The 12,126-nt window shown below is 43.8% G+C and overlaps 1 protein-coding gene across 1 annotated transcript in view; it reads left to right on the top strand.

Moving 5' to 3' along the window:
* Positions 1 to 633: 633 nt before the first annotated feature.
* The window catches only part of LOC112121037 (elongin-A-like), a 39,928-nt gene continuing 28,435 nt past the window's right edge, over positions 634 to 12,126 (top strand). Inside the window, exon 1 of the mRNA XM_024220177.3 lies at positions 634 to 711. Coding sequence (XP_024075945.1) covers positions 634 to 711 — 78 coding nt within the window. The remainder of the gene's footprint in view (positions 712 to 12,126) is intronic.

The following is a 12,126-nucleotide window of genomic DNA, read 5'->3' as shown; positions in this document are numbered from 1 at the left end:
GGCACCACGGCAGCACTTTAACGTGGGCTGTGTACCGGCCTGTACTGATGGCCACTTTCTTACCGGTATGCTGTACCGGCCCGTACCGGCCCACTTTCACCTCCGGCTCTCTCGCCACACAGAGGTTGGTCCAATTCCAAAGTTATGCCCAGCCCTCCCCCACCTGCCCTTCCCTGATCCTGGGACCCACCGGGCTACAACTGCACCGCCAACAACCAGGAGGGGCTTGACAATACAAATCATTGGTTCTCAAGCAGCTCAAGGCGGACGAAGTGGGTGGCGGAGAAGGGACATGCCGGGAGAGGGAGTGGGACCCAGGGGACAGTCTGGACGGGGAGGAAGGGGCGCCCCCAGGGAGAGAGGCTGGAAAGCGGCGGCACTGACGGGCGGGCTCAACAAGCCGTGAGGGCAGGGACCAGCAAGCCGGGCTCCGCGCGGCGCGGGCTGCAGGGCTGAGCCCGGCCCCGGGGAGAGGCGCTGCTCAGAGCTCCGCCCCGCCAGCAAGCGAGGGGGGACAGGCCCGGCCGGGCTGTGGCGCTCAGGGCGCTGCTATAAGAGGCGCCGCCGGGGGGCAGGTGCGGCCCGCCGAGAGCTCGGAGCTGCGCGGGCGCCTGGGCGCTGCAGGGCTTTGCTATGGCAGAGGCTGCGAGCGTGGTGCCCAGGGTCTTGTATCTGAAAGAGCGGCTCGGCCAGACTCAGGATCCCCAAAAGGTACCGCCTCGCTCCCACGCCCCAGGCCACCCCGCACCTGCCTAGGAGAGGAGGCTGGAGTCAGCGCCCTGCGGGGGGTGCTGGGCTGGGGCCTGTTTCTGGCTGACTGCCCCCGTGACCCCCGCACACAAGCTGCGGGATCCCTCTGGCAGGTCCCCCGCAAGGCGAGTTTGTGGTTTCACTGACTTTATTGCCTTCAGCTGATGACCCCTGAAGCTTCTGCTTCATCCTGAGAGCACCTAGATCAGTGGTTCTCAAACTTTTGTACTGGTGACCCCTTTCACATAGCAAGCCTCTGAGTGTGACCCCCCCATTATAAATTAAAAACACTTTTAAATATAATTAACACCATTATAAATGCAGGAGGCAAAGCAAGGTTTGGGGTGAAGGCTGACAGCTCGTGACCCCCCCATGTAATAACCTCACGACCACCTGAGGGGTCCTAACCCCCAGTTTGAGAAACCCTGACCTAGATCCATTTATCCCCCTTGGCACTTGTTAGGCCTGAAACTTCCCCTGCTTTAGCTTTGCACAGCCTAGTGCTGAATGGCCTGCGTGGTCCAAGCAGAGTTATTTTTCAAAGCTCCTGAACAAGAAATTAAAAAGCCATTTTGACAGAAAAGGAGAGCTGTCCTTTTTGCAGTCCTGTGGCAATGAGTGGATGCCAACTGGAGAGACTCCAATGTCTGTTTGATATGCACAGCAAACTTAAGAGAAAGAAGCCTATAAGGAGGTGTTACAAACAAGCTTAAAAAGCAATAGGAATAAAATCTTAAGCATTTAGTGTTTTATAATGTACTTTTGAAAGCAAAATATAAAGTCACTTATTTATATATATACTTTTGAAATTTTCTTTTAACTGATTTAATTTAACGTATCTAACTTTTACCTTTTAAATTATGTATTAAAGCTCATGTTGATGCAAAAATCAGTGTTTATTCCCATGCATCTTATATTTGCTCTATGTGTTTAATATCTCTAAGGGAAGCCATGATGATGGTATAACAATTATATTGAAATGACAGTTCCATCATTGCTGCCTTAGATGAGTAGCCCCGTTGAATTTAATGGGAGTATTCACATGTACAGTAGACCCTCAGTTACAAATACTTCTGGAACAGAGGTTGTTCATAACTCTGAAACGGTCGTAAAACGTTAAGCTTCTTTCATAAGCTTACAACTGAATATTGACTTCATACATCTTTGAGACTTTACTATGCAGAAGAAAAATGCTGCTTTTAACTATCTTAATTTAAATGAAACAAGCACAGAAACAGTTTCCTTACCTTGTCAAATACTTTTTTAAACTTTCCCTTTATTTTTTTTTTAATGGCTTACATTTAACACAGTACTATTTGCCACCCCACCCCACCCCTGCTGCTGCCTGACTGCATACTTCTGGTTTCAATGAGGTGTGTAGTTGACCGGTCAGTTCATAACTCTGAGGTTCTATTATATAATACTACTCTTGGTTAGAAGTATTTGAAGAATCATTGCTTAAGCTAAATCCTGTCTCTCTCATTTGTTTTGATATTCCAGTGGTGCTGAGATTATGAGTGTTTTTAAGCTAATTTGTAGGAGCACATTCTCTAAATTTGGAAATAAAAGGATTGTCATGTCAGTACAAGATACTTTCTGAAATTTGAGTGCCTTCTGATGACTGAGGCGGGGAGGTCTTCTATAAGAACATATCTGTAATGAGTTACTTCGTAAACTAATCTTGAAAAGCTACCTAAGGTCAGTTGGCCTTTGTTGTCATTTTTCCTTGGTTATTTTGACCTGGAGTGGGGCAAGTCATGGTAATTTTATCCAGTTTATAAGAACATGCTTTGCTTTTTTTTTTTTTTTTTTTTTTTTTTTTTTTTTTTTTTAATATCCGGAGATTCTCTAAAATAGCAGTGGTGGTGGTTTATGATGAGAATAAGGAATAGAAAGGTGAGGAGATCATTAGAACTTGTTACCTCGATATAACAGAGCAGCTAAAGCAAACGCATCCAAGTAACAGACAGTGTTGGTTATGTCTGAAGGCTTCTTGGCACTCAGACTAGAAAGCTAAAACACATTGAGCTTCTGGGGTGCTACTTTGTATTTGATAGTGGTTCTAAGTGTGACAGATGAGCCTTTATGACTTTATTAATGCTATACAACAAAGAGGCTGGAACTGTAAGTGTAAGAAAGTTATCGCATATTCCAGTCACGCAGGAAGGACAAAGCTGCTCCCAAGCTTAAAAAGGAATCCAGTAACCAGTAGGATAGCAGGATTGCCCAGGAGCCATAAGAAGTACCCAGATGGGAAGTACCCAGAACCAAACCTCAAACACAGATCAGTCTGATCTGAAGGATCAGCATTTGACCACTAAAGCAAACTAAGATGAAACCAGACCTGAGCGAGAAGATTAGCAGGATTCCACTAGCTGCTGTTTATCCCTTTACCAGCCACAATATCTTGACAACTAATGGGCATCCAACTTCATGTTTAAAGGAAACTGAGGGTATGTCTATGCTTAAAACACTACAGCAGCAGAGCTGAAGCTGTGCTGCTGTAGAGCTTCAGTGTAGACTTTACCTACGCCAACAGGAGAGGTTCTCCCATTGCAATAGGTAATTCACCTCCCTGAGAGGCAGTAGATAGGTCAAGAATCAATGGAGGAATTCTCCTGTTCATCTAGCTCTGTCTACACCAAGGGTTAGGTCAGCCTAGTTACCTGTCTCAGGGGTGTGGATTTTGGATGCAAGTTCCCAGTGTAGACCAGCCCCAAGTATAACATTTCATTCGGCACCATTGTTGAAAGTTACAAGCCTGGGCTGAATGTAGTAAGGTGTTATTTGTCAAAGCTATTGTATGCAGAGAACAGCTATAATTTTTAAATAATAATTGGTGGAACTCATTTATGGTTACATTTTTCTGGTGTGTGTGTGTGTGTGTGTGTGTGTGTGTGTGTGTAAAGTCATAATCTTTATTTAGACACCTATGTCTTCTCTTCACTTATATTTCAAGGGTATTTGCTATTTGTGCTGGCTATGAGAGTCAAAGTAGCAGGTTGTTTTCCTGTGCTGAATGGTTTTTGTTGTTTCTGCAGGCCATATCCTCAGTGAGACCTGTGCAACTGTTGCTTGCAAATTATGCTCCCACTTTCAGCTCTTCAAACCCACTAACCATCACTGGCATTACACAGGTGTGACTTCAAGCCTTAGTTGCCCTGTGGAATGTTTATTATTGGTGATGGAACATCAGAAGGGGGTAATCATGTTTTGACTTTCAGAGCCCTGGCTGAGTTTGCATGGCTGGCAATTTTAAAACTTGCGTCTATATAACTGGGGGTGAAGAGGGGAACGTCACAACTTTGGCTAGGATCTACAAAGGGACTTAGGCATTGCATCACCTAGGGTATATCTACACTAACCGCCCAATCGGTGGGCAGTGATCGATCCAGCAGGGATCAATTATCACGTCTAGTCTACATGATAAATCGACCCTGAGCCCTCTCCTGTCGACTCCTGTACTCCAGCGCCGTGAGAGGCACCGGCAGAGTTGACGGGGGAGCGACAGCAGTAAACTCACCGTGGTGAAGACACCATGGTAAGTCGATCTAAGTATGTTGACTTCAGCTATGTTATTCACGTACCTAAAGTTGCGTAACTTAGATCGATTTCCCCTCCCCACCCAGTGTAGACCAGGGCTTAGTGTCGCAAGGTCTAACTCTTGGGCATCTAGAAAATCATTGGAACAACAATGTGATCCATAAAGCCCTGTTAAGTACCTGGGCTCCCTATACAATACATGGGGAGAGACAGGTACCTTAGAATGTGATCCACAAAAGCTATCATGCTAGGCAGAGAGCTGCCTAAGCTAGCCCATGGTGGGAGAAGCTGACAAGAGGGGTGTTTCCTAAGCCCTGCCCCTCTCGTGGAGTTAGACATCGAAATCCAGGCTGCTAGGAGGTGCCTGTCTGCTTGTAACCCACAACTGGGAAACCCCTTTCCTGGGGTCAGGCAACTTCGGTGCCTAAATAATTTCTTGTGAAAATGAGTAAGGTACCTGCCTCAAGCCACGCAAAATGGGGGTGGGGAGAGGAGGAAGTGCTGCCCACATTACAACTTTTAGCCCAGTGGTTAGAGCACTGCCCCTGGGATATAGGAGACCACAGGTTCAATTCCCCCCTTAACTTGAGCTAGAGTAAGAAGGTTTGAATGGCAGTCTCCCTCACCTCTCAGGAGAGTGCTCTAACCCAGTGGTTTTCAAACTTTTTTTCTGGCGACCCAGTTGAAGAAAATTGTTGATGCCCGTGACCCAACAGAGCTGCAGATGAGGGGTTTGGGGTGTTGGAGGGGGTCAGGGCTCTGGGTTGGGGGTGCAGGCTCTGAGCTGGATGCAGGAGGGGGCTCCGGGTTTGGGGCAGGGGGTTGGGGGATGGGCTTACTTTGGGAGGTTCCTGGTCAGCGGCGCAGCGGGGGTGCTAAGGCAGGTTTCCTGCCTGTTCTGGCACAGCGGATGGCGCTGCGCCCCGGAAGCGGCCAGCAGCAGGTCTGGCTCCTAGGCAGAGGCACGCAAGTGGCTCTGTGTGGCTCTTGCCAGCAGGCACCGACCCACCACCCCGGGAGTGCGGAGCTGGTGCTCGGGGCAAGAGCAGTGCACAGAGCCCTGTGGCCCCCCTGCCTAGGAGCCGAACCTGCTGCTGGCCACTCTTGGGGTGCAGCATGATGTCAGCAGGTAGGGACTAGCCTGCCTTAGCTGGGCAGCATCGCTGACGGGACTTTTAATGGCCCAGTCGGCAGCGCTGACCAGAGCTGCCACGATCCAGTGCCTTAAATTCCGTGACCCAGTACTAGGTCGCGAGCCGCAGTTTGAACACCACTGCTCTAACCACTTGGCTAAAATTTATAAGGTGATTGTCTCCACCCTCCCACCTCATCCTCCTGTTCTCAGGGCTGTCCTTACTCATATGCAAAAGTATGCAGCTGCGTAGGGCCCCAGGAAATCTGGGGCACCAAATTTCCTGGGGCCCTGCACAGCTGCATGCTGCTCCAGTCCCTGTGCCGGCTCTTTCCCAGGGCCCCAGCCCCGCCCCCACTCCCCTGAGCTCTGCAGCATGGCCGGGCCTGCACTCACTGGCGGCGGGAAGTACAGACCCAGACCCAGCCATGCCGCAGGTGAGTGCTGGGGGGTGGTTCTCCTCTGTCCCCCCAGTCTGCCCCCCCCCCCCGGGGGGGGCCGGGGCCCGCCCCCCCCCCGCCCCGCAGGGAGTCTGCGTAGGGCCCCAGAATAGCTAGGGACGGCCCTGCCTGTTCTGGACAGATTTTGAATGGGACCCTATCTGATAGGGAGTTTCTAAGCACACCTATGGGATTGGGCCCCATGGGTGAGCTAGGAAGGTGAAGGCCCATCTTCTCCTAGTTTGTGGATTGTGCTGGGGGTTAGAAAGGAGATAGGCATCTGGACGCTTAGAGTGAAGCATCAGTGTACATGTCCAGAGACAGAAACTTAAGCACCTAGAAAACTTCTACTGGAAAAACTTAAGCAGGGAGTGAGTTTAGGCACCTACAGAGTTAGGCGGTGGCTGAACAAGGGTTTTGTGGATTACAGTGGTGACTGAAAACCAGATTTAGCTGTCTAATTCTAGGGGTTTAGTTGTCTAAGTACCTTTGTGGATCTGGGCCTTACTGTTTAAAGGATTTGCTGTCAAATTTAAAATTATTTTAAATTAGTAAATGTACAGTGTTCTGAGAGGTGTGTGCGCATGCATGCATGCATGCATGCATGTGAGAGAGATGTGTACATCTTTCCTCCCAGTCAATGTGAACGATGTTTGGGAGTTTACTAATTGCGCCCAGAACAACAGTGCAGCAATCACAAAAGACTTTGTTGGTTTTAAAAACAAACTTCCTGGTTAAGAAAGGAAAACAGCAATGTAAAAAGGGGAAGCTGATCACAATGGCTATAAACTAGCAGTCATTAAATGCAGTCAGTTGCTGAGGGAAGCTAAAGATATCAATAAAAACATGGCCAGTAGGATTAAAGACAATAAGAAGGAATTTTTAAAATATGAGGCACAAAAGAAACTCTTGCAATGTTTTAGATCTGTTATTAGATAGGGATGGTAAAATTATTAATGATGCAGAAGGAAAGCAGATGAATTCAACATATATTTCTGTTCTGTGTTTGGGAAGAAGCTGGAAGACTATCACAGCTCACAGTGGTAATTAAATGTTTTCTATTCTGGCAGAAGTTGCTAAAAGTAAACACTTTCATATCTGCAGGACTGAATAACTTGCATCCAGGAGTAATAAAAGAATTGGCCGAGGAGCTTTGTGAGCTATTGATTTAGCTGTTTAACCAAGCTAATGTTGTTGTGCCAGTTTTTAAAAGGGGTAAAATGATGATGACCCAAGCAAATATAGGCCAATCAGCTGGACATTTTTCATCAGCAAAATAGTGGAATGGCTTGTGTGGGATGTAATCAGTAAAGAATTAAAGGATGGAAGCATAATTCTGGCAATCAAAATGTTTTTATGGAAAATGGATCTTGTCAAACTCAATTTTTTCATGAGATTATAAATTTGGTGGCAAAGGCAACAGTGACATAGTATAATTAGACTTCTTTAAGGCATTTGATTTATTACTACACAACACTCCGATAATTAAATTAGCACTGTACAAAATCAATGCAGCACATATTCAATGGCTTAAAAACTGCCTGTTAAATCTTTAGAAGTAATTATAAATAGGAAATCCTCATTCAATGGGAGTGTTTTTAGTGGGGATGCCAAGGATCTGTTCTTGGCCTGATGCTATTCAGAACTGTTGATCTGGAAGATAACATAAAAACATTGCTGGTAAAAATTGCAGATAATCCAAAAATTGGAAGGGGTAAATGATGACAGTACCATTCTAGAGAGCGATCTATAACCCATGATAAGCTGGGTTCACTTGAACAACACACGTGTTAATTCAGCTAAATGCAAGGTTACATCTAGGAACCATGAGTGTAGGCCACACTTAAAGAATGGGGCAAGGGGGACTGTATTTTGGAAAGCAATTACTCAGAAAAAGATGTAGGGTTTATGGTGAATAGCCAGTTGATCGTGAGATGAAAATACAATGTGGTGGTTTACAGAGCAAATGCTGTCCTTGGCTGTGTAAGCAGTAGATATAGAGCTATGTTGGCACCACTGTGTATGGCATTGGTGAGATAATTACTATAATAGTGTCTAGTTCTGGGGGGCTACAGTTACAAAATGATGCTGACAGACTGGAAAGGATTCAGAAAAGAGCTGCAAGAATGATTTGATGTCTGGAAACCTATTTTAATGTGAGACTAAAGAAGCTCAAAGAAGATTAAGAGGTGACTTGATCACAGTCTGGAGGTACCTGCATGGGAAAAAGATTTCTGATAGTGGCGGCTTCTTTGATCTCTTAAGGAAAAGGCACCATGAAATCCAGTGGTTGAAAGCTGAAGCTAGACAAGTTCAGGCAAAAAGTAAGGCACAATTATTTTTAATGAAGGGCACTAAGCAGTTGGAACAATTTACCTAGGAATGTGGTGGCTTGTCCATGCCTTGAAGTCTTTAAATCAATGTCTTTCTAAAAGCGATGCTCTAGTTTAGCCAGAAGTTATGGGCTTGGTATAGGAATTCTAGGGCCTGTGTTATGCAGGAGATGAGATTATAAATTATTATAATGGTCCCTTCTGTCTTTAAACTCTCTGGTAATTGTTGGTTAAAGTTATACATAATGCAAGCAGACATATTTGAAGGGAAGGGTATAATGGCTATAGCCTATAAGGACACTAAAACATCTTGAAGAGTCTTAAGCTGCAGTTTTCAACTTCACCCTCACTGTAATGGCAACCATCACCTTGTTCTTACAGAGCTGTTTTGTTAATATTTGGTGCTTGTCAGGTGTCTTAATCTGAGGTGCAGGACAATTGAAGTTAATTTCAAACCCAAATGAAGAATTAATGCTTAATGCACAACAATCTGAGTTTATTTAAAAACTAGCATCCTGTCCATTCTGAAAAATCCTATAAACTATCAAGGATCCACCATTGTTCATACCATCCCCCAGATCAGAGTGAGGCACAACCTGTCCAGGGGTACCAGTCCCTAAGGAGCTCCCTCCCCATGTGGGCTGAGGGAGGGTAAAATGGGTAGTTTCTGATGTTGGAGCCAGCTCTAGGAGCTAGAGACTTTTTTCTGTGCAGGGCCATGGGCACCATCAGCCCTAGGGATAGATGAGAGGTAGAGTCAGGGCCTCCCTTGAACAGACTAGATTGGGGGACCCTGAAGCACTAGTCTCCATCCTGCCTCCTTGAGTCATGTGGGCTTACATAAGGGGAACGGAAAAAGCACCACCAGCTGGGGAGTAGACAAGCCCAGTAGCTAGGGAGAATTCAGTAGCCATACCATTCCAGTAAGAGATGCCCACCTCACTCCTGGACCATTACAGCACTTTGGATGCTGGTGTTGTCATCACTGTGCCTTCAGTTTAGACTCTGAACATTATTTTCTATTCGCTGGCTGGCTGTTTGCTCCCACCTCTTCTTCCCTACTGCCTCTCTTCTCTACACATCCAATGTCCTTTTTCCCTTCCTTTCTCACTGTTGCTCTCGTTAACACCTCCTCCTCCCGCTTTCCCCAGTTGTTCTTTTGCCGATTCTATAATTCATTTAAAAAACATGCCACAAAACCTGAAAGCAAATCATGGAACTAGCATGACTTTTGCCAACTGCCATTCTGGCCATATATCTCAACCCTTTGTCCTTCCCTTTGTCTTCACTAGTTAAATTGTAAGATCTTAGTCCCTTCCCCTATCCCTTACTGTATGATTGCCCTAGGAACTGTACAGTGAGACAGCCATCTTGGTTTGGTGCCTCTGGTGCTGCCATAATACAGATAATTACAGAATAGTCTATCTTCTATACATCAATAAAAAAATAAAGTTTTCTTTACTGTCTATAGGTTTTTTTAAAAAAGAATTTCTGTAGATCCCTATTAATTTGTATGGGACTTTCCATAAGAATGTAGCTAATGCCACTTTGTAAAGATAAAACCTTTAAGCTATTTTATAACAAAACAGTGACTAACAGGGACTAACATTGTTCTATAAAATAAAATATGGGAAAAACTACATCAATTTTTGAGTACAGTCCAATGAGCGAAGTATAGTTAGAAGGGCCATAATTGCATTCTCATAGCTGTTAGAGCAAAGCAGAGAAACTAGGACCTTCAGATTTTATTTGAAGAGCTGCTAATAACTCTGAGATATTGGGCAAGTCACTTAATTTATCTGCCTTAGTTTGCTTGACATAAAGAAATACCAAAGGAGTATTCTGGAACTAAATTCATGTTTGTGGAGAGCTCTGAGGCTGTCAGACGAAAAGTTTAAATGTATTTTTATTATGCCTTGTTGTATGCTCTAATTTTGACAAAGGCCATATGTTGACAGACACTGGATTATGGTTACTTAAGTAAAAATCAGATTTTAAGAAAAAGCTGAAATAAAAGCTGTCTGGCAAACTAGATAGTTTCTGAGCTGTCATCTGAAGAAATTTGCTACAGTTTTGTTCAATAAGCTACGTTTTTTTTCTTTTTTGATCATACCTGTATGAAAGTTTGACGGCTCCTAAATGAGACGGGAACGGTTGCATCCGTGTGTTTTGCTGTCACTGTTCAGGCTTTGCACTCTCTTGTATTGGATTGTGAGATCAGCCTTTTTTTTTTTTTTATTGCTAGACTAGCTGCTGGCATTTACGTTGCCCATTTATAGTACAAAGTAAATGGAGCTGTCTGTCCTCTGGTATTCCCATACATAGTGACTGATCTCACTGCAGACTCAGCCGTCCCAGGCTTTCTAGCGAACAGGAGGTGCTTTCCATAAAAAGGATTGTCAGGGAATCTGATTTATTCTTTTGTTTTATATTTTTCTAATGCAATTGGTTGGTTCTTGTGTTGACTTCCTAAATGTATCATATATTTCAAGAAAGGAAAATTGATATTGCAGCCCTGGTATAGTAACTCTTTGGGATGAGAACTTTTAAATCTCCTATTAAAATATGAGAATTGCTTGCCATCTACATGCACTTGTGGTACATTGGTCTGCTGGTTTTGAAGTGGCGTGTCCAATAGATTTGATGTTGACGTTGCCTATAATACAAGTACTCCCTGAAATCTTACTGTAGGTCCTTTGTGATAAGTTAATTCACAAAGCTGAATTACCTTTCAGAAGTCTATAAAAAGTTGAACTGTCTTTAAATTCTCTTCCTGTTCTGTTCTTAGTGATCAAAACATTTAATTAACTAATTTTACTATGACTCTAGGTTTGACTCTGAAGACCTTTCCTTTGCAAAGTCTGAGGAATAAATTCTAGTTTGTTTGGGTATCCAGTCATCCTATATGGCTAAATGTCTGAGCCTTCTTTTGACTTTTAACATAAATTAAAAAGAAATAGTGGTGCTCTGCAATTTATTTTTATATGCTGATTATAGAAACAATTTTTTAAAAAAATAGTTAACTTTTGGTTTCTAATAATTTTGACTGAAGACCTATGAACAAACACCTTACTTTGTACCCATTTGTGCATCAGATTTTTTCTGATGGGTTACTTAGGAAAGAGAGAACTAATCTAAGTTCAACTCTAACTGTGTGTGATCTGTTTCTACTAAGTGACTGGTAATCAGGCCAAGCACTGGGGACATGGTGTCGTCAGGAAAAATATCACTGTTACCTTTTGGGATACAAACTACATACACACTTACACAAATTAGAGTCCTTTATATATGACGCTGCTTCTGTTGGCTCCTGGAAGCCTTATTTTTAATTATTTAATTTAATGAAAACTTCAGATTAATTCTACAATTGCTGCAAAAGCACATACAGGAAATTTATAATCCTTTAAAGGGACACTAATCTTGAAATCAAGTTACTTTTTTTTTTAAATGTAAAGTAACTTCAGCTACTGTGCCAGTCTGAGTCCCCCTACCAACTCCTGTGGTTTTGCAAGCGTACTTATTTGCTTTTTAAATGTTTTCCCCCTTTTTACTGTATAAAAGATCCATTCAAACAAGGAGACTGACAGTATACAGGAGACGCAGTGAAACTGACTATGCACAAAGTAAAATCAAAAGGGGAAAAAAACCAGAGAATATCTTTTGCTAGTCTTTTGTGTATACTAATTTTGCTGGTACTTGTAACAAGAGTAGCTAAAAAGCCCATAAAATGTGGTTTTTCAAGTTATCTGTGTCCCTTTAAATCTATTAGTCAAACAATTCCTGTACTTCTTCCACCTGGTACAACAGGGTTTGAGTAGCCACACTTCATTTAAAATTATAAATGTCAACTAATCTATAGTTCACGTAGAACTGTCTGCTACTGCCAACAGCTTCTGAACCTTACCTCATGATCTGTGCACATTCCTGG

This window comes from Terrapene carolina, unplaced genomic scaffold (genome assembly GCF_002925995.2).
Source record: "Terrapene carolina triunguis isolate 2854851 unplaced genomic scaffold, T_m_triunguis-2.0 Scaffold42, whole genome shotgun sequence".
Classification (NCBI taxonomy): Eukaryota; Metazoa; Chordata; order Testudines; family Emydidae; genus Terrapene; species Terrapene triunguis.
Note: the sequence above shows the minus strand (reverse complement) of the source record. Positions and strands in the feature narration are given on the sequence as shown.